At 38.6% G+C, this 24,295-nt stretch overlaps 1 protein-coding gene across 11 annotated transcripts in view; it reads left to right on the top strand.

Moving 5' to 3' along the window:
• The window catches only part of LOC139748260 (uncharacterized), a 392,710-nt gene that overhangs the window by 336,531 nt on the left and 31,884 nt on the right, over positions 1 to 24,295 (top strand). For all 11 annotated transcript variants that reach the window (XM_071661213.1, XM_071661283.1, XM_071661232.1 and 8 more), the window contains exon 6: positions 21,357 to 21,492. In XM_071661213.1, coding sequence (XP_071517314.1) covers positions 21,357 to 21,492 — 136 coding nt within the window. The remainder of the gene's footprint in view (positions 1 to 21,356; positions 21,493 to 24,295) is intronic.

Genomic DNA, 24,295 nt, shown 5'->3' with positions numbered 1-24,295 from the left:
AAATCAAGAAAAATCCAAGGCTAGCCTTGGATAATATTTGGATCAGATTTTCAACTTTTTCAGATTTTAATGAAAATCTGGGTATAAGTGCAAATCTATATGCTGATTAAGGATATCGAGTCAAAAGACTGCATTTCGTAAAATTAAGGGCTTAATTACATATCTAATATTAATTATAATTATATCATATACTAATTACCCGACAAATTACACGAATTTTAAGGTTTTGACCACAGATTCTTATTCAGCAGAGCTAAAAGAATATATGCTGAAATTTTAAGGAAAATCTATTTTTTCAAAAAAATCAAGAAAAATCCAAGGCTATAGCCTGGGATAATATTTGGCTCAAATTATCAACTTTTTCAGATTTTAATGAAAATATGGGAATATGTGGTATTCTATATGGTGATTCAGGATATCGAGTCAAAAGACTGCATTTCGTAAAATTAAGCGCTTAATTACATACTTAATATTAATTATAATTATATTGATAAGCTAATTACTCGACAAATTACACGAATTTTAAGGTTTTGACCACAGATTCTTATTCAGCAGAGCTAAAAGCATCTATGCTGAAATTTTGAGCAAAATCTATTTTTCAAAAAAATCAAAAAGAATCCAAGGCTAGTCTTGGATAATATTTGGATCAGATTTTCAACTTTATCAGATTTTAATGAAAATATGGGAATATGTGGTATTCTATATGGTGATTCAGGATATCGAGTCAAAAGACTGCATTTCGTAAAATTAAGCGCTTAATTACATACTTAATATTAATTATGATTATATTAATATGCTAATTACTCGACAAATTACACGAATTTTAAGGTTTTGACCACAGATTCTTATTCAGCAGAGCTGAAACCATCTATGCTGAAATTTTGAAAAAAATCTATTTTTCAAAAAAATCAAGAAAAATCCAAGGCTAGCCTTGGATAATATTTGGATCAGATTTTCAACTTTTTCAGATTTTAATGAAAATCTGGGTATAAGTGCAAATCTATATGCTGATTAAGGATATCGAGTCAAAAGACTGCATTTCGTAAAATTAAGGGCTTAATTACATATCTAATATTAATTATAATTATATCATATACTAATTACCCGACAAATTACACGAATTTTAAGGTTTTGACCACAGATTCTTATTCAGCAGAGCTAAAAGAATATATGCTGAAATTTTAAGGAAAATCTATTTTTTCAAAAAAATCAAGAAAAATCCAAGGCTATAGCCTTGGATAATATTTGGCTCAAATTATCAACTTTTTCATATTTTAATGAAAATATGGGAATATGTGGTATTCTATATGGTGATTCAGGATATCGAGTCAAAAGACTGCATTTCGTAAAATTAAGCGCTTAATTACATACTTAATATTAATTATAATTATATTGATAAGCTAATTACTCGACAAATTACACGAATTTTAAGGTTTTGACCACAGATTCTTATTCAGCAGAGCTAAAAGCATCTATGCTGAAATTTTGAGCAAAATCTATTTTTCAAAAAAATCAAAAAGAATCCAAGGCTAGCCTTGGATAATATTTGGATCAGATTTTCAACTTTTTCAGATTTTAATGAAAATCTGGGTATAAGTGCAAATCTATATGCTGATTAAGGATATCGAGTCAAAAGACTGCATTTCGTAAAATTAAGCGCTTAATTACATATCTAATATAAATTATAATTATATCATATACTAATTACCCGACAAATTACACGAATTTTAAGGTTTTGACCACAGATTCTTATTCAGCAGAGCTGAAACCATCTATGCTGAAATTTTGAAAAAATCTATTTTTCAAAAAAATCAAGAAAAATCCAAGGCTAGCCTTGGATAATATTTGGATCAGATTTTCAACTTTTTCAGATTTTAATGAAAATCTGGGTATAAGTGCAAATCTATATGCTGATTAAGGATATCGAGTCAAAAGACTGCATTTCGTAAAATTAAGGGCTTAATTACATATCTAATATTAATTATAATTATATCATATACTAATTACCCGACAAATTACACGAATTTTAAGGTTTTGACCACAGATTCTTATTCAGCAGAGCTAAAAGAATATATGCTGAAATTTTAAGGAAAATCTATTTTTTCAAAAAAATCAAGAAAAATTATCAACTTTTTCAGATTTTAATGAAAATATGGGAATATGTGGTATTCTATATGGTGATTCAGGATATCGAGTCAAAAGACTGCATTTCGTAAAATTAAGCGCTTAATTACATACTTAATATTAATTATGATTATATTAATATGCTAATTACTCGACAAATTACACGAATTTTAAGGTTTTGACCACAGATTCTTATTCAGCAGAGCTAAAAGCATATATGCTGAAATTTTAAGAAAATCCTATTTTTTCAAAAAAATAAAGAAAAATATTTGGCTCAGATTTTCAACTTTTTCAGATTTTAATGAAAATCTGGGTATAAGTGCTATTCTATATGGTGATTAAGGATATCGAGTCAAAAGACTGCATTTATTAAAACTAAGCGCTTAATTACATATCTAATATTAATTATAATTATATCAATATGCTAATTACTCGACTAACTACACGAATTTTAAGGTTTTGACCACAGATTCTTATTCAGCAGAGATAAAAGCATCTATGCTGAAATTTTGAGCAAAATCTATTTTTTCAAAAAAATCAAGAAAAATCCAAGGCTAGCCTTGGATAATATTTGGATCAGATTTTCAACTTTTTCAGATTTTAATGAAAATATGGGAATATGTGGTATTCTATATGGTGATTCAGGATATCGAGTCAAAAGACTGCATTTCGTAAAATTAAGCGCTTAATTACATACTTAATATTAATTATAATTATATTGATAAGCTAATTACTCGACAAATTACACGAATTTTAAGGTTTTGACCACAGATTCTTATTCAGCAGAGCTAAAAGCATCTATGCTGAAATTTTGAGCAAAATCTATTTTTCAAAAAAATCAAAAAGAATCCAAGGCTAGCCTTGGATATTTGGATCAGATTTTCAACTTTTTCAGATTTTAATGAAAATCTGGGTATAAGTGCAAATCTATATGCTGATTAAGGATATCGAGTCAAAAGACTGCATTTCGTAAAATTAAGCGCTTAAATACATATTTAATATTAATTATAATTATATCAATATGCTAATTACTCGACAAATTACACGAATTTTAAGGTTTTGACCACAGATTCTTATTCAGTAGAGCTGAAACCATCTATGCTGAAATTTTGAAAAAAATCTATTTTTCAAAAAAATCAAGAAAAATCCAAGGCTAGCCTTGGATAATATTTGGATCAGATTTTCAACTTTTTCAGATTTTAATGAAAATCTGGGTATAAGTGCAAATCTATATGCTGATTAAGGATATCGAGTCAAAAGACTGCATTTCGTAAAATTAAGGGCTTAATTACATATCTAATATTAATTATAATTATATCATATACTAATTACCCGACAAATTACACGAATTTTAAGGTTTTGACCACAGATTCTTATTCAGCAGAGCTAAAAGAATATATGCTGAAATTTTAAGGAAAATCTATTTTTTCAAAAAAATCAAGAAAAATCCAAGGATAATATTTGGCTCAAATTATCAACTTTTTCAGATTTTAATGAAAATATGGGAATATGTGGTATTCTATATGGTGATTCAGGATATCGAGTCAAAAGACTGCATTTCGTAAAATTAAGCGCTTAATTACATACTTAATATTAATTATAATTATATTGATAAGCTAATTACTCGACAAATTACACGAATTTTAAGGTTTTGACCACAGATTCTTATTCAGCAGAGCTAAAAGCATCTATGCTGAAATTTTGAGCAAAATCTATTTTTCAAAAAAATCAAAAAGAATCAAAGGCTAGTCTTGGATAATATTTGGATCAGATTTTCAACTTTATCAGATTTTAATGAAAATATGGGAATATGTGGTATTCTATATGGTGATTCAGGATATCGAGTCAAAAGACTGCATTTCGTAAAATTAAGCGCTTAATTACATACTTAATATTAATTATGATTATATCAATATGCTAATTACTCGACAAATTACACGAATTTTAAGGTTTTGACCACAGATTCTTATTCAGCAGAGCTGAAACCATCTATGCTGAAATTTTGAAAAAAATCTATTTTTCAAAAAAATCAAGAAAAATCCAAGGCTAGCCTTGGATAATATTTGGATCAGATTTTCAACTTTTTCAGATTTTAATGAAAATCTGGGTATAAGTGCAAATCTATATGCTGATTAAGGATATCGAGTCAAAAGACTGCATTTCGTAAAATTAAGGGCTTAATTACATATCTAATATTAATTATAATTATATCATATACTAATTACCCGACAAATTACACGAATTTTAAGGTTTTGACCACAGATTCTTATTCAGCAGAGCTAAAAGAATATATGCTGAAATTTTAAGGAAAATCTATTTTTTCAAAAAAATCAAGAAAAATCCAAGGCTATAGCCTTGGATAATATTTGGCTCAAATTATCAACTTTTTCAGATTTTAATGAAAATATGGGAATATGTGGTATTCTATATGGTGATTCAGGATATCGAGTCAAAAGACTGCATTTCGTAAAATTAAGCGCTTAATTACATACTTAATATTAATTATAATTATATTGATAAGCTAATTACTCGACAAATTACACGAATTTTAAGGTTTTGACCACAGATTCTTATTCAGCAGAGCTAAAAGCATCTATGCTGAAATTTTGAGCAAAATCTATTTTTCAAAAAAATCAAAAAGAATCCAAGGCTAGTCTTGGATAATATTTGGATCAGATTTTCAACTTTTTCAGATTTTAATGAAAATATGGGAATATGTGGTATTCTATATGGTGATTCAGGATATCGAGTCAAAAGACTGCATTTCGTAAAATTAAGCGCTTAATTACATACTTAATATTAATTATGATTATATTAATATGCTAATTACTCGACAAATTACACGAATTTTAAGGTTTTGACCACAAATTCTTATTCAGCAGAGCTAAAAGCATATATGCTGAAATTTTAAGAAAAACCTATTTTTTCAAAAAAATAAAGAAAAATATTTGGCTCAGATTTTCAACTTTTTCAGATTTTAATGAAAATCTGGGTATAAGTGCTATTCTATATGGTGATTAAGGATATCGAGTCAAAAGACTGCATTTAGTAAAATTAAGCGCTTAATTACATATCTAATATTAATTATAATTATATCAATATGCTAATTACTCGACAAATTACACGAATTTTAAGGTTTTGACCACAGATTCTTATTCAGCAGAGCTAAAAGCATCTATGCTGAAATTTTGAGGAAAATCTATTTTTCAAAAAAATCAAGAAAAATCCAAGGCTAGCCTTGGATAATATTTGGCTCAAATTTTCAACTTTTTCAGATTTTAATGAAAATCTGGGAATAAGTGCTATTCTATATGATGATTAAGGATATCGAGTCAAAAGACTGCATTTCGTAAAATTAAGGCATTAATTACATATTAATATTAATTATAATTATATCAATATGCTAATTACTCGACAAATTACACGAATTTTAAGGTTTTGACCACAGATTCTTATTCAGCAGAGCTGAAACCATCTATGCTGAAATTTTAGAAAAATCTATTTTTCAAAAAAATCAAGAAAAATCCAAGGCTAGCCTTGGATAATATTTGGATCAGATTTTCAACTTTTTCAGATTTTAATGAAAATCTGGGTATAAGTGCAAATCTATATGCTGATTAAGGATATCGAGTCAAAAGACTGCATTTCGTAAAATTAAGGCTTAATTACATATCTAATATTAATTATAATTATATCATATACTAATTACCCGACAAATTACACGAATTTTAAGGTTTTGACCACAGATTCTTATTCAGCAGAGCTAAAAGAATATATGCTGAAATTTTAAGGAAAATCTATTTTTTCAAAAAAATCAAGAAAAATCCAAGGCTAGCTTGGATAATATTTGGCTCAAATTATCAACTTTTTCAGATTTTAATGAAAATATGGGAATATGTGGTATTCTATATGGTGATTCAGGATATCGAGTCAAAAGATCCAAGGCTAGCCTTGGATAATATTTGGATCAGATTTTCAACTTTTTCAGATTTTAATGAAAATCTGGGTATAAGTGCAAATCTATATGCTGATTAAGGATATCGAGTCAAAAGACTGCATTTCGTAAAATTAAGGGCTTAATTACATATCTAATATAAATTATAATTATATCATATACTAATTACCCGACAAATTACACGAATTTTAAGGTTTTGACCACAGATTCTTATTCAGCAGAGCTAAAAGCATCTATGCTGAAATTTTGAGAAAATCTATTTTTTCAAAAAAATCAAGAAAAATCCAAGGCTAGTCTTGGATAATATTTGGATCAGATTTTCAACTTTTTCAGATTTTAATGAAAATATGGGAATATGTGGTATTCTATATGGTGATTCAGGATATCGAGTCAAAAGACTGCATTTCGTAAAATTAAGCGCTTAATTACATACTTAATATTAATTATGATTATATTAATATGCTAATTACTCGACAAATTACACGAATTTTAAGGTTTTGACCACAGATTCTTATTCAGCAGAGCTAAAAGCATCTATGCTGAAATTTTGAGCAAAATCTATTTTTCAAAAAAATCAAAAAGAATCCAAGGCTAGTCTTGGATAATATTTGGATCAGATTTTCAACTTTTTCAGATTTTAATGAAAATATGGGAATATGTGGTATTCTATATGGTGATTCAGGATATCGAGTCAAAAGACTGCATTTCGTAAAATTAAGCGCTTAATTACATACTTAATATTAATTATAATTATATTAATATGCTAATTACTCGACAAATTACACGAATTTTAAGGTTTTGACCACAGATTCTTATTCAGCAGAGCTAAAAGCATCTATGCTGAAATTTTGAGCAAAATCTATTTTTCAAAAAAATCAAGAAAGAATCCAAGGCTAGCCTTGGATAATATTTGGATCAGATTTTCAACTTTTTCAGATTTTAATGAAAATCTGGGTATAAGTGCAAATCTATATGCTGATTAAGGATATCGAGTCAAAAGACTGCATTTCGTAAAATTAAGGGCTTAATTACATATCTAATATTAATTATAATTATATCATATACTAATTACTCGACAAATTACACGAATTTTAAGGTTTTGACCACAGATTCTTATTCAGCAGAGCTAAAAGAATATATGCTGAAATTTTAAGGAAAATCTATTTTTCAAAAAAATCAAGAAAAATCCAAGGCTAGCTGGATAATATTTGGCTCAGATTTTCAACTTTTTCAGATTTTAATGAAAATATGGGAATATGTGGTATTCTATATGGTGATTCAGGATATCGAGTCAAAAGACTGCATTTCGTAAAATTAAGCGCTTAATTACATACTTAATATTAATTATAATTATATTATAAGCTAATTACTCGACAAATTACACGAATTTTAAGGTTTTGACCACAGATTCTTATTCAGCAGAGCTAAAAGCATCTATGCTGAAATTTTGAGCAAAATCTATTTTTCAAAAAAATCAAGAAAAATCCAAGGCTAGTCTTGGATAATATTTGGATCAGATTTTCAACTTTTTCAGATTTTAATGAAAATATGGGAATATGTGGTATTCTATATGGTGATTCAGGATATCGAGTCAAAAGACTGCATTTCGTAAAATTAAGCGCTTAATTACATACTTAATATTAATTATAATTATATTAATATGCTAATTACTCGACAAATTACACGAATTTTAAGGTTTTGACCACAGATTCTTATTCAGCAGAGCTAAAAGCATCTATGCTGAAATTTTGAAAAAATCTATTTTTCAAAAAAATCAAGAAAAATCCAAGGCTAGCCTTGGATAATATTTGGATCAGATTTTCAACTTTTTCAGATTTTAATGAAAATCTGGGTATAAGTGCAAATCTATATGCTGATTAAGGATATCGAGTCAAAAGACTGCATTTCGTAAAATTAAGGCTTAATTACATATCTAATATTAATTATAATTATATCATATACTAATTACCCGACAAATTACACGAATTTTAAGGTTTTGACCACAGATTCTTATTCAGCAGAGCTAAAAGAATATATGCTGAAATTTTAAGGAAAATCTATTTTTCAAAAAAATCAAGAAAAATCCAAGGCTAGCCTTGGATAATATTTGGCTCAAATTATCAACTTTTTCAGATTTTAATGAAAATATGGGAATATGTGGTATTCTATATGGTGATTCAGGATATCGAGTCAAAAGACTGCATTTCGTAAAATTAAGCGCTTAATTACATACTTAATATTAATTATAATTATATTAATATGCTAATTACTCGACAAATTACACGAATTTTAAGGTTTTGACCACAGATTCTTATTCAGCAGAGCTAAAAGCATCTATGCTGAAATTTTGAAGAAAATCTATTTTTCAAAAAAATCAAGAAAAATCCAAGGATAATATTTGGATCAGATTTTCAACTTTTTCAGATTTTAATGAAAATCTGGGTATAAGTGCAAATCTATATGCTGATTAAGGATATCGAGTCAAAAGACTGCATTTCGTAAAATTAAGGGCTTAATTACATATCTAATATTAATTATAATTATATCATATACTAATTACCCGACAAATTACACGAATTTTAAGGTTTTGACCACAGATTCTTATTCAGCAGAGCTAAAAGAATATATGCTGAAATTTTAAGGAAAATCTATTTTTTCAAAAAAATCAAGAAAAATCCAAGGCTATAGCCTTGGATAATATTTGGCTCAAATTATCAACTTTTTCAGATTTTAATGAAAATATGGGAATATGTGGTATTCTATATGGTGATTCAGGATATCGAGTCAAAAGACTGCATTTCGTAAAATTAAGCGCTTAATTACATACTTAATATTAATTATGATTATATTAATATGCTAATTACTCGACAAATTACACGAATTTTAAGGTTTTGACCACAGATTCTTATTCAGCAGAGCTGAAACCATCTATGCTGAAATTTTGAAAAAAATCTATTTTTCAAAAAAATCAAGAAAAATCCAAGGCTAGCCTTGGATAATATTTGGATCAGATTTTCAACTTTTTCAGATTTTAATGAAAATCTGGGTATAAGTGCAAATCTATATGCTGATTAAGGATATCGAGTCAAAAGACTGCATTTCGTAAAATTAAGGGCTTAATTACATATCTAATATTAATTATAATTATATCATATACTAATTACCCGACAAATTACACGAATTTTAAGGTTTTGACCACAGATTCTTATTCAGCAGAGCTAAAAGAATATATGCTGAAATTTTAAGGAAAATCTATTTTTTCAAAAAAATCAAGAAAAATCCAAGGCTATAGCCTTGGATAATATTTGGCTCAAATTATCAACTTTTTCAGATTTTAATGAAAATATGGGAATATGTGGTATTCTATATGGTGATTCAGGATATCGAGTCAAAAGACTGCATTTCGTAAAATTAAGCGCTTAATTACATACTTAATATTAATTATAATTATATTGATAAGCTAATTACTCGACAAATTACACGAATTTTAAGGTTTTGACCACAGATTCTTATTCAGCAGAGCTAAAAGCATCTATGCTGAAATTTTGAGCAAAATCTATTTTTCAAAAAAATCAAAAAGAATCCAAGGCTAGTCTTGGATAATATTTGGATCAGATTTTCAACTTTTTCAGATTTTAATGAAAATATGGGAATATGTGGTATTCTATATGGTGATTCAGGATATCGAGTCAAAAGACTGCATTTCGTAAAATTAAGCGCTTAATTACATACTTAATATTAATTATGATTATATTAATATGCTAATTACTCGACAAATTACACGAATTTTAAGGTTTTGACCACAGATTCTTATTCAGCAGAGCTGAAACCATCTATGCTGAAATTTTGAAAAAAATCTATTTTTCAAAAAAATCAAGAAAAATCCAAGGCTAGCCTTGGATAATATTTGGATCAGATTTTCAACTTTTTCAGATTTTAATGAAAATCTGGGTATAAGTGCAAATCTATATGCTGATTAAGGATATCGAGTCAAAAGACTGCATTTCGTAAAATTAAGGGCTTAATTACATATCTAATATTAATTATAATTATATCATATACTAATTACCCGACAAATTACACGAATTTTAAGGTTTTGACCACAGATTCTTATTCAGCAGAGCTAAAAGAATATATGCTGAAATTTTAAGGAAAATCTATTTTTTCAAAAAAATCAAGAAAAATCCAAGGCTTGGATAATATTTGGCTCAAATTATCAACTTTTTCAGATTTTAATGAAAATATGGGAATATGTGGTATTCTATATGGTGATTCAGGATATCGAGTCAAAAGACTGCATTTCGTAAAATTAAGCGCTTAATTACATACTTAATATTAATTATAATTATATTGATAAGCTAATTACTCGACAAATTACACGAATTTTAAGGTTTTGACCACAGATTCTTATTCAGCAGAGCTAAAAGCATCTATGCTGAAATTTTGAGCAAAATCTATTTTTCAAAAAAATCAAAAAGAATCCAAGGCTAGTCTTGGATAATATTTGGATCAGATTTTCAACTTTTTCAGATTTTAATGAAAATATGGGAATATGTGGTATTCTATATGGTGATTCAGGATATCGAGTCAAAAGACTGCATTTCGTAAAATTAAGCGCTTAATTACATACTTAATATTAATTATGATTATATTAATATGCTAATTACTCGACAAATTACACGAATTTTAAGGTTTTGACCACAGATTCTTATTCAGCAGAGCTGAAACCATCTATGCTGAAATTTTGAAAAAAATCTATTTTTCAAAAAAATCAAGAAAAATCCAAGGCAAACAGAGACCAGTTATCCGAAAGACGCGATGATAACCAGAGAAAATCACGAAAAATATCTAATGAAATAACTTATTGCAGGAGATGTAACTACAGGAGTACTTTAACAGTACCTCAGGGGGCTGGGGGGTAAGGGAGGGGTAAAGGGGGGTGGAGGGATGAGTGGGATAACACTGTGATCGCGCACTGCGCGGGAATGTCTTAAAGTAGTAGGGAGACACAGGAGATAAAGTTCGAGAGAGATGGGACCTTACGAGTGGAGTAGTGCTGGTAGGAGGCGCTCCAACCCATCTCATGAATCACTCCGGTAAAAACAAAAAGAAATGAAGAAAAAAAAAAAAGAAAACGTATATTTCTGTATCGGGCAATAAAAATAAAAAAAATAAAAGAAAATGATGTGCGTTGTCTTGGTCCAGGCAGGAGGAGGAGGAAGCCTATACACGATCCTCGGTTCGTAGCCTATACATGATCCTCGATTCATAGCCTATACACGATCCTCGGTTCGTAACCTATACACGATCCTCGGTTCGTAGCCTATACACGATCCTCGGTTCGTAACCTATACACGATCCTCGGTTCGTAGCCTATACATGATCCTCGGTTCATAGCCTATACACGATCCTCGGTTCGTAGCCTATACATGACCCTCGGTTCGTAGCCTATACACGATCCTCGGTTCACAGCCTATACACGATCCTCGGTTCGTAGCCTACACACGATCCTCGGTTCGTAGCCTATACACGATCCTCGGTTCGTAGCCTATACATGATCCTCTCTTCGTAGCCTATACACGATCCTCGGTTCGTAGCCTATACACGATCCTCGGTTCGTAGCCTATACACGATCCTCTCTTCGTAGCCTATACACGATCCTCGGTTCGTAGCCTATACACGATCCTCTGTTCGTAGCCTATACACGATCCTCGGTTCGTAGCCTATACACGATCCTCTCTTCGTAGCCTATACACGATCCTCTCTTCGTAGCCTATACACGATCCTCGGTTCGTAGCCTATACACGATCCTCTGTTCGTAGCCTATACACGATCCTCTCTTCGTAGCCTATACACGATCCTCGGTTCACAGCCTATACACGATCCTCGGTTCGTAGCCTATACACGATCCTCGGTGCGTCATCATGCGGAGGGCGGCCGGGTTTCCACCCAGGTTCGCTATATATTTTCACAGGCTATTGGCCGGGTGTGGCCAGGCCGTCTCAAGCGATATCTTCCCCTTCAATACGGAAGGTAAACTCCCGGCGTGAGCGGCTCCGTGAAGCATGTGGAGGTATTACGCTGGCGCCCCGTTGCTTCACGCTTGAAATCCTCGATGCCACCAACACCTACACACACACACACACACACACACACACACACACACAATCGTTGTACATTATGGTGCCGTGTGTGTGTGTGTGCGTGTGTGTTTTCCTTTAAGAGTTACATCGACCCACAGTTGACCGCAAAGACCCCAAGGTCAAACGAGTTGCACCGGCCGCCTTAACACTTACCGAAAGAGACGTAGAGAGAGAGAGAGAGAGAGAGAGAGAGAGAGAGAGAGAGAGAGAGAGAGAGAGAGAGAGAGAGAGAGAGACGCGCACAGTCTCCAGAATTATTTTCCTATGATGTAAGAAGGGTCTTTGGGTTGGGAAGGCGGAGGGTGGGGTGAGAACCCACCCCTCTCTCTTCCCATCCTCCTCGGCCCACGAGTGAGGGAAACAAGTAAGTGAACGCGATGTGAGAGCCAAGCCAGGCTACTGTAGGGCGCGGCAAATGTTGTGTGCCGAGTCAGCGAGCTTGCCTGAAGGCTGCTGTATGCGTGTGGCAAGGGGTGCCAGGACTTGCTGAAGGCGGCTGTACGGCCGGCTGGTTGTTGTCAATGCCCACTCACAAAAAGAGAACAACTCTGTCTGTTAGTTTCACATGTGCCACAAACCCTTCCTCACAAATGAAAAAAAAAAAAAGAGGGCATTTTTTTTTTTGTGTGATAACTTCATTTGTGTGTTCTGTGTGTGTGTGTGTGTTTTGACAGATGGCATTACATGCATCACGAAACCGCCAGACTACACCTGGCAGGCCGGGAAGGAAGCCAGCCTCTCCAGACACGGTAGTAACCGTGTATATATCATCTCCCGATCGAACCATCGACACTCGGGGGCTGACGCACCAGCCTGCTGAGGGATGACCCCTACGTCAACGTCGCCCCCCCTTGCCCTCGGCCTCGTAAAGACTGCCACGCGCTCTTCCGGGCAGGGGAAGTCAACGGAGCTCTCCTTCTCTCTGCCACTCCCTTCCCTCTAGCCCTTCGCCCACTTTCTGTCGTTGCCCACTCCCACAATCCATTTTCTACACGCGTTATCCACTCTCTTCCTACCCTATCTATCACCTTACCCAACCGATCCCCTCCCATTACGCTTTCTCCTCAGACTGACCTTACAATTCTCTCATTCTCCCATTCCCACCCCACCACCTCCTCTCTTCCCTCGTTCCCAGTGACATAACATGACACACTCGGCCTGCACCTCCGCCAGGTCCTGACCCCCCCTGAAGCAGGCCGGGGCCCTGCGGGCTTGGGACCTGCCCCTGACGTCATTGATCACGCCGGAACAAAGAGACGCAGGTGTGGGCGGGAGGGAGGGTGTGCAAACGCGTAACATAATGCACGTTGGCGTTGTTTCCCTGCCCGGCTGAAGGCTATAGTAGCTGTACGTACCTCTCCGTCCAGCACTGTGGCCGGGGGATAAAGGTATCCATTATGCTCCGTTCCCTTTGGGGTCTCCTCTCCCCCCCATCTATTGACATTTCGCCCGGGGTGTTCTGATTAGATTTAATATACTGGGGAAGAAGCAGTCTTCGTCAGGTCTTGTCTCACGCTCATTTCGCCATGGTAACTCCGCTGGTTCTTTTGGGATAATCTCTCTCTCTCTCTCTCTCTCTCTCTCTCTCTCTCTCTCTCTCTCTCTCTCTCTCTCTCTCTCTCTCTACTTCCTTCACTGATCGTGTCGTTAAAACTTTTATCTTCTAACTATTACAGATGAGATACAAAGTATTCATGTTACCCCTTTTTCGTTTTCTTTTTTTTTCTATTCTTTTTTGAAGGAATTTTAAAGCATGATCAAGTGCGAATGTTTCCGCGCGCACGGATGCGACTTTAGCGAGCTGCCCCCAGCCGACATCAGCGTCGCTCGCCACAAAGTGTTGGAATGGACGCCAAAGGTTAAGGTTTAATGTTACGACTCTCGCTGAATTCTGTGGGGTTATAAGGGTGTCGGAGGTTATGTTTAACATTACAACTCTCCCTGAATTCCGTGGGTTGTAAGGGTGTAGGAAGTTTATGGGTTACTATTACGACTCTTGCTGAATTTCGTGGTTGTAAGGGTGTCGGGGGGTTATGGATTAATATTACAACTATCACTGAATTCCGTGGGTTGTAAGGGTGTCGCAGGTTATGGCTTAACATCACGACTCTCGCTGAATTCCGTGGGTTGTAAGGGTGTCGAAAGGTTAAGGCTTAATTAATATTACGACTCTCGGTGTGGGAAGTAGGCTATGGAGCCATCTATGCAAACCGCAATGTATTCATTCCAAAGTTAAACTCGTAAGGTGAGCAAGGCTGGGTAAAACGCGGGTAAATACAGAGTCTTTGGACGCGGCGAGTTGAACTGTAAAGTATCCACACACACACACAAAAAAAAAAGAATCACATTTGGCGATTTGTTGCTGTCAAGCGTAACAGTAATGTACCTGCGGAAAGGGAGATCTAGTCAATGAATATAACACTGCAGCAGGCAGGGCGAATAACACTGCAGCGGGCAGGGAGAATAACACTGCAGCGGGCAGGGCGAATAACACTGCAGCGGGCAGGGCGAATAACACTGCAGCGGGCAGGGAGAATAGCACTGCAGCGGGCAGGGAGAATAGCACTGCAGCGGGCAGGGCGAATAACACTGCAGCGGGCAGGGAGAATAGCACTGCAGCGGGCAAGGCGAATAACACTGCAGCGGGCAGGGCGAATAACACTGCAGCGGGCAGGGCGAATAACACTGCAGCGGGCAGGGAGAATAACACTGCAGCGGGCAGGGAGAATAGCACTGCAGCGGGCAGGGCGAATAACACTGCAGCGGGCAGGGAGAATAACACTGCAGCGGGCAGGGCGAATAACACTGCAGCGGGCAGGGCGAATAACACTGCAGCGGGCAGGGAGAATAGCACTGCAGCGGGCAGGGAGAATAACACTGTAGCGGGCAGGGCGCTGAGTAAATGAGTAAATATGTGGGATTAAATACCGTAATACAAAGAAATATACCTTTAAAAAATCAACAGAACCAACTGGCATCCTCCGCCTCCTTCCCCATAACCCCGATATCTAACTTATCTTAATGTTATCTCAAAAATGTGGGGGTTTTTTTTGTGGTTTCGTCCATTTGCCTCAGCTATCGCGCGTTCAAAAGGAAGACCGTTCCGATCGTTTTAATCTGAAAGCTCCTGAAAGTCTTCTGAACTATTTCTCAGAAAATCTAGAAAATAAAAATGACAGAGACTGAAGTTAAAAGAATCATTTCATACACTTTTAGAGAAAACTTAAAAATATATATATCCTTTTGACTTCAGACTTGTTTACATGCTTCGCAACATGAAGGATGCAGACGACATTAATAAGTTTATTTCTATTTTAACACAAGATGAATATCAGTCACTAAGGGGAGTCAGGTTGGTTTTTAATAGTTTCTGTTCATCTTTCGTTTAAAATCTTTCTACGTTTTACGTTCCTCAATTAAACACTTTCCCTCGTTCTTCACAACCCTCTCTATTTTCGCCCAAAACTTACCGTGCCTTAATCTTATTTCAAAAGTTAACGCCGCATGTATAATTCTCTTCTGCTTCCAGTTACGAATCCAGTTATTTGATTTTCAAACCGTGTAGTCACCGGGCCGGAGTCCGCCTACACTAGGTTACGCCGAGAGTGAAAACTGAAGTCAGTTTTAGCGAAGCTGTCTGTCCCTCTGCTCGCACAGTCTCGTCAATGAACTTCGCCTTCCAAAGGAATCTACATTTCTCTGCAACGGGGATATGTGTCACAGCCTTGGGCTGCTGGACTCTTTAAAAGGGTCCCGGGCAACATTACTTACTTTTTCAAAGATTGGTAATCATATATATCAAGTTATAATTTCAAATCGCCACGTAAGGCAACTGAACATTTAACCAAAGTACGGGCCCTCAGCTCTGTTGCACGTACGCTACGTGTATATTGTCGAAATGCGGCAAGTATGACGTGATGACGTCGCTAACTATATCGGGCCCTGGATCGAACCCTGGGGTTGGCAGTCGGTCCATAGTCAATCTCAGCTGCTCACCATCCCCTCGAGGCGGGTCGATAAATGAGTTTAGGCTGAGGGTAAGGGATATATACGTGTATATGCACATAAGAGTAATGACATAGTATATAAATACACGATTAATCAAGGGACGGGGTAACACGAGCCACGTAAAACTCTAATCCCCATTACACACACACACACACACACACACACACACAATCACCCATAATAACCTGCCAACTCCGTAAGACCAAGAGGGAACACTGTCTACGCTTGCAAACACCCAACTTATGCCCGACTCTGGCCTACTCAACTCCCAGGAACATTACCACTGCCACACACACTTGAACCTCTCTCCCCACCACCACCACGCACATCAGCACAATACCACGCGCGTGCCACCCGGTGGAAACCTCTGGGCTGGGATGACGCGGCTTTAGCGACAAGGTGGCAATAGGAATCTCCCGCTTATTTCCTTGCGGTTGAACGTTAAGGCGTCCGAAAACACGTCCCTTGCGGTACGCCGTGGCCACGTTCACTTCAAGGATCGTGCGGTATTCCCGTCACGTTCCCTTACTTTGTTAGGACCACTGTAGGAGGAATGGGGATTTACTAGCATAAACAAGGCACGGGGGGCGCGGGGAAGGGGCTCCTCCGTGGCTTCTTGAGACGCCTTCCACCGTCAGGAAACAAAGAGGTCCTGTACACTGCTCCTATCGACAATAGGAGCAGTTAACCTTCAGGAAAACTGCTCAATAATATTTCCCATGAAATAAGTTATGTGCAATTATTTTTGACTCTCCGATTTCTATGACACAGTATCGAAGGCAAATATACATTTACGACCGAGAAATCTGGGTGTCCTCTGTCCAGTGGGAGACGTCTGGCTGGGCATTATGAATTAGTGGCAAGCATTACGTAGGGGGAATGGTAGCTGCCATGGTAATGGTAAAGACACGAGACGATTCCTAGCGCTCATGTCGTCGTCTCTGCAGAGAGAAGAGACGTTGTAATATTACTTTGTGTGTGTGTGTGTGTGTGTGTGTGTGTGTGTGTGTGTCTTTAACATCTTCTTCAGCTGGATGAATGAATATTTGAACGCCTGGTGGATCAAGAGCAAGGAGTTAAGAGCACGGCGGGGATGAGGAGACCAGGTATATGTTGAGGGAAAAATCCAGAAAGCTGCCAAGACGAGAGAAATATGGTGCGCTAATGAACGTAGGACAGGCATATCAGCCCCTTAAACACGACGGTACGATCCCTTGAGCACGACGGTACGATCCTTGAACACGACGGTACGATCCCTTGAGCACGACGGTACGATCCCTTGAGCACGACGGCACGATCCCTTGAGCACGACGGTACGATCCCTTGAGCACGACGGTACGATCCCTTGAACACGACGGTACGATCCCTTGAGCACGACGGCACGATCCTTGAACACGACGGTACGATCCTTGAGCACGACGGTACGATCCCTTGAGCACGACGGTACGATCCTTGAGCACGACGGTACGATCCCTTGAGCACGACGGCACGATCCTTGAACACGACGGTACGATCCTTGAGCACGACGGTACGATCCCTTGAGCACGACGGCACGATCCCTTGAACACGACGGTACGATCCTTGAGCACGACGGTACGATCCCTTGAGCACGACGGTACGATCCTTGAGCACGACGGTACGATCCCTTGAGCACGACGGCACGATCCCTTGAGCACGACGGTACGATCCCAGAGCAGGAAGGTGTGCAACCCTTGTGTGTAATTACGTGGCCTCTGACCTGACCTCGCTCAATATCGGGTTAAAGGTGACGTTGTGTCCAAGGGATATAATACATGTGACAGGTCGAATGCAAAACACGTTCATGGAAATCTGGACCCAAAACCATTGAAACCTTTTGTATACCAATGAGATATTTTTTTTTTTTTCTAAAGGCAAATGCAACTCCTGGGTGAGGGTAAATGTTGATTATCTATGATCTGATCACGAAAATGTGAGTGCATTGAGGGGCTGTGAAATGTCACTGTGGCTGTTAGTGGGTTCAGTGCTGGCGCAATGCGTGAGACCGAGTGAGTAACTGTGGGGTGAGGCTGAACGATGCTGGAGAACCATGGGAGGTGTCCCACAGTTGCAGTGTTGGGGATGATGATGATGATGATGGGCGAGTTACAGTCTGCGGATGATGCTCTGCTGGGTGAGTCAGGGAGTGGGAGTTGGCCCGGGGTGATATTCAACCCTCGGTGATCAGTGCTGGCGGCGGAGGGAGGGCGCTGTAGTGATGTCTGGATGATAAGGACACTCGTTGTAATGTCATACGGATATGAGGAAGGACTGGAGACTTAGGGGGGGGGGGGTTGGTTATCTGGTAGTGATAAAGGAAGGTGTTGGTAACAGCAAGAAGAGTGAGAGTACTGGAAGTTTAATGAGGACGACATGAGGGTGGACAATGAGCGCAGGAATGGAGGAAGCAGTTCAGTGTCTGTGCAAGGAGCCTGCACGAAGGTGTCCTTGTATCGCCTCGCTCGCGGGTATGAGAAGCTACTGCGCCTGTCCAAGATATGGAGAGGGCAGTAAAGAACCCAAGTGAGATAAAACACTCTGCCGTGTATAGATGAAACGAAAGTGGGAAAAAAAAAACGTACAGACGAACAAACACGAATGATGCTATGATTGAGGCGTTCGTTAGGCAGCTGTGAGGATGGAGCCATGTTAGGATGGAAGGACCATTCCCGAAGAAACGACCCATGAGAAGTCGGTAATGATACGCGGCAATGTGGGCGAAGGCACGAGGAAAAGGTGGACAGCGGAGGAGATGGGATGAATCGGCAGATGCGCTGTCACGTCAGCTGATGCCGAAAGGGAATCCCTGTAGTGTGTGTGTGTATACAGCTTGAGTGCTGTGGATCTGCGCTGACGGGTGGCTGGAGACGGAGGTAAACCGTTTCACGACTCGACTTCATTTTACAGGACGAAAGGATACGAAGTGTTCTGGTTAATGTAGAAAACTCTGGTCACAACGTCACACTGTACACATGGCCCCCGGGGTGTGAGCTTATCCAGATCCAGTTTATGGAAATGGAAATTAAAATACAAATGATGATAATATGGTTAATTATCATATTATCATCATATCATGTGTAATATGCATTTCCCCATAGATACAAGCGGGCGTTATTCGTTCTTCCTTTTCTTTTAGAGCTCGAGAGAGCATGTAATTTGGTCTAATACGATCAAGAAACCTTCTTGCTTATTCGACTCTTGGGGCCCATCCCTGGCTTTATGGGTTCATAGCTCTAGCATTATCTTATTCAAATTCATTCTTTTTTTTTCTCTAGGCTGTTAAAATGCAAAAATTAACAAGGTTATTCCGCTCAAAGGTTTGGACAAAGGAAGGAAGAGGATACGCAGCATTCGCCAGAAATTTCCTCATCATTTTCCTCCAATATCTATTAACTCACTCGAGAGTAAGGTCCTCATTCTTAGACGTCAAGCCCAGAGATATTGACCCTAAAATCATCCTTATCATCTTAACAACGCGTTAAGAACTTCAGCCTCTATTGTCTTCACCGGTGAAGTCGTCCTCGCCATTTACCCAAGTCTCTTGGGTTTCAATGTACACATTGAACCACTTCAATGTTTACGAATGTATCTAAGGCCTCGAGTCCCCCCCCCCCCCCCCCTTGGTAAACTAAGGGTCCTTCTGGAGTCCTTAACACTTAAAAATGAAGGTCTCGAAAGCATGCATACTCTCTGACGCCACTTGGGTTTTCCTCAATACCAAGTGGCCTTTACGACCATACCTTTAACTGCGACATATATAAATTTTCCAAGTCATGCCCTCCCCCCCCCTCCCTTAATTTCCGACATTTAAACTTGAAGTCCTGGGGAGTTGCACTGACACGACATCCTTTAAAAGTTTTTACCATCAACCTGGTCTTTAAACAAGTCACTACGGACCACGAGAAATGTGGTCTCTGCTCTACTATACCACGAGCCTTGGAACTGCAACGAGTCGTCACGTAGCCGAAGCTCCTATATAGGTCTGCCCGCTTGAATTGTGGGGTATGGAAGACCTTCAGCCACCCACCCACCCTCACACAACCTTACCCTACACCCGTCTGTTGTACAATCTGCCTCTACACCACCCTTGTCTTACGTGAAAAGACCCCTTTAAGTAAACCTCACCACTAAGCTAAGAGAACCTCTGATACCTTCTTTTTTAGTCTAAGAGTTCATTACTCTCCAGCAGTAGTGTAGCTACCATTAAAAAGAAAAAAAAATAAACCGTTTAAGCAAAAGGAAGATTTACCTTGGAGGTCGTGGTCCCTCGGTGTATGGTGGTCGGTGACGTCAGGTGGTGGGAGGTTCCCCGTACGTCATCCTTCGCCTGGGTTGACCGCCTGACCCAACCTGCGTTAGTCAACACCTCATTAATATGCCATGTTAAGTCCTTCAGTGGTGGGGTTTCGCACGCCCCAAGCTCACGCACCATCTCAGAGGTATGGGAGTCCATACTGCTGCTGAGATTTTCATCATAATAATGTTGAGAACCACACGCAATATATATATATATATATATATATATATATATATATATATATATATATATATATATATATGAAAGCACAGCTATTTTATAGAATAAAGTATCAATATATATTCATTATGCCTTCCAAGAAAATACTTTACTTTGCACAGGGAAATCTTGCGGAAAATACTTCATACATTTATCACAAAAGTCCACGAGTTTTAAAGCTCACTTGTACATTAACTAAAACAGTAAATACGGCAAGGCACAGTTCTCATTCCTGACACACAGACAACGTTTATCATCTCAGTTCTTCGTTTGAACGACAGTGTTCTTACCTTCACGGTATGAAAGGTTTCCGCGGTGTATTTCATCATAGGATTAAGCCCTGCACATGTCCAACTCATAGTCATCCTCTTACTACCACAGATATTAGTGTTGCTTCCTATGTGTGCACTGCTGTCAGGCTTTCTATGACCATGTTATGTTGTCAGCCCCCTACAATGCACTACTGACCATGTTCTCCGTCTCGACAGTACACATGTGACCATGTTGCTGTCCCCCACGACACAGCCCTGGTGACCATGTTGTTTACCTTCTCCACAGCAAGCCCCCTAACTATGTTATCTTCCCCCCACAGTATGCCACAGCGGAGCGAGGGGAGTGGTGCTATGTCTGCTGGAGGTGTCCCGACTGGCGCAAGGCTGGTGGGGTATGGAGCCCCCGGGCATCGTCAAGCTGGAGCGGGAAATGGAGGGCGAAGAGTGGTCTGGCAGGTACGTGGTGAGAGGGGTGGTCTCTAGTGGCAACGAGGGGAAGGGAGGTACAGCGAGGGATGGGTGAGAGAGAGAGAGAGAGAGAGAGAGAGAGAGAGAGAGAGAGAGAGAGAGAGAGAGAGAGAGAGAGACGTGAGGCTGGTGTGGGCCAGACGAAAAGTAATGGTAATGTGCTGTTTTGTAAAAGACGAAGCCTAGAGAGAAAAAAGTGTCAGACAGGGCGAAGGTTGAATACATACAGACAACAACCGGGATGACAAAGGTAAGTCATTCAAGTGACAAGAGTAACAGACCATAACAGTATTAAGTGAGGACATTAGCTTTGGGCAGCAGAGGATGGACCGTCTGTGGCCCAGCATGGGTCTTATAATACTGTACAGACGGAGGGTGGATTTAGACTCTAATCATCAACACACGAAGAAAGTGTTTACGATTCTTCCACTGTTGCTTATGAGATAGCGTTGACGGCCTAGAACAACCCTAGTCGTCGTTAGGCCTACAGGCCTAACTCACACCAATCAACCTGCCTTGCTTTTTAACACTACCACCCAAAACCGATCACGGCGTCGACGATTTCGGGAAACTATATATACACATCAAAAAATAAAATCCGACGTCGAGGTGTGGCGTTTATGGACGTATGAATTTGAATACTCAGCGGTTGTGACGCACGAGGTAGAGTGACTAAGTTACCAGGATGTAACGAGACGGTAACACCCACCCACCCCACCCCCTTTTTTTTAAATTCAAACGGTTCGATCCTTGAGCACGACGGGTATACTACGACCTTAGCGTATGATGGCCTGGCCACTTTGATTTTGACCCGTGTTGGGGTCAAAACTTCACACGCTCAAGGGGGTTGGATACTGTGGCTGCCACACACATGAGCTACCTGATGTGTGTGTGTGTGTGTGTGACTCAGTCTCACTGGCGAGGTGGTTGGCGAAGGTTGTGTTGCACCCGACAGCTTTGAAGACCCAGCGAAGACAGCCCCCCCCCCCCCCTGTGAATAGTATACTTCCGCTCCACATCAGATGTAAACCATGGCATTAAGTATACACATTTAGAGTATTATCTTACCTCCAGGACTCAGATGTTCCCCTTACGGATGGATAGAGTGCGTGTGAATAAGAAAAAATAATGTGGATACTGATTTAGGTACCTGATAACTACTGATTTTGTCGCGGGTGAAAAAGTAATTTCTCGAGGCTGTATCCTCGTCAGTGGACGAAAAGGAGTACAATCTCACCGAGGAACTTCTCGCTCAGGAGTCGTCATTTTCCTGCAACTGATGTAGCGAAGCCTTAAAGTTTCAGTAGCCCCTTCAAAAGGGGTCCCGGAATATATATATATATATATATATATATATATATATATATATATATATATATATATATATATGTGTGTGTGTGTGTTGTGTGTGTGTGTGTGTGTGGGTGGGTTGGGCCATTTTTTCGTCTGTTTCCTTGCGCTACCTCGCTAACGCGGGAGACAGCGACAAAGTAAAATAAATAAATAAAATATATATATATATATATATGTGTGTGTGTGTGTGTGTGTGTGTGTGCTAGAGGACTTGGTTCAGTAGGTGACCTCTTGTAAGATCGTAGCGTCACGTGTGACTAGCACCAGCGTCAGTGTGGCGTGTGCGGTGAGGTTCATAAGACTCCGGAGGTAAGGCGCAGCACGCTGAGATGAACCTCCTCCTGGTGGCGGAGGGTGACGGCATAAGACACACACACACACCTCATCAGTCCTGACGCCATTTAAGTTGCAATAACCAGGATCAGTTGTGAACAAGCCGAGGTTGGGTGTGCAGGGAATGCATGATCATGCAGACATACAGGCGGGGAGCCATTACCATTTGCGTGACCCACATACGCGAGGCCGAGTGGAAGGGAACTGTTATATTACACTGCGAGAACAGTCCCTTGTCAAGGAGTTGTGATAACAACCTATTCATGATAAGAGGTGCGTAGTGTGACTAAGGACTGCAGAAGAATGTGAAGTGAGGTTTAAAGTAACACAGGTATTGTAACCTTGAACTATTATAAGGGAGACTGTTTAAACTATTACGACGCTGATTATTACGACCCTGAACTACAGCACGGTGACGCAGCTGTGTGTAGGTGCTACAACCTTCTACAGCTATGGTAACGAGGATATCATGACCTGTAAATATCATATCTCGGAAGAGTTACGATCGAAGGGACAGTGACATTCAGAGCTCCGGTGTCGCAAGTGCGACGATGCAGAAAACTCGTAAAGTGAGTGTTGCGACCTGGTTATTAATACAAATGTTGTGACCTAGAACTATGGAGACAAGAGTGTTGTGACCTAAAATTGTGGCAACTGGATGTTGTAAGTTTAAACATTAAAAACACATGTATAATGTCACCTAAGTAGGTCATTGTGCGCAATATATATATATATATATATATATATATATATATATATATATATATATATATATATATATATATATATACACATATAACGTTAATAAGGTGGCCTTAAATAGGGCCTCAGTGGCCCGTGCCGTTTCAGATAACATAGAAAAAAAGAAAAAAAAGATAAACGTAGTTCCTTGTTGTTCGTGAGAATATCAACGCCCTTGAACCCTACATGACGTTACGATGACAGGGGGTTCTCCCAAGTACTGACCCAGTATCGACTGTAGCCATTTGGACATGAGGCAACGCAGGCAAGAGGAGGAGCGGCAGTACAGTTGTACCGCGGCCGAGTACAGACAGTAAAGGCGACGTGCCATGCGGAGAACTGACTGACTGCCAGCAGGCGGGTA

This window comes from Panulirus ornatus, chromosome 5, assembly GCF_036320965.1.
Source record: "Panulirus ornatus isolate Po-2019 chromosome 5, ASM3632096v1, whole genome shotgun sequence".
Lineage (NCBI taxonomy): Eukaryota > Metazoa > Arthropoda > Malacostraca > Decapoda > Palinuridae > Panulirus > Panulirus ornatus.
Note: the sequence above shows the minus strand (reverse complement) of the source record. Positions and strands in the feature narration are given on the sequence as shown.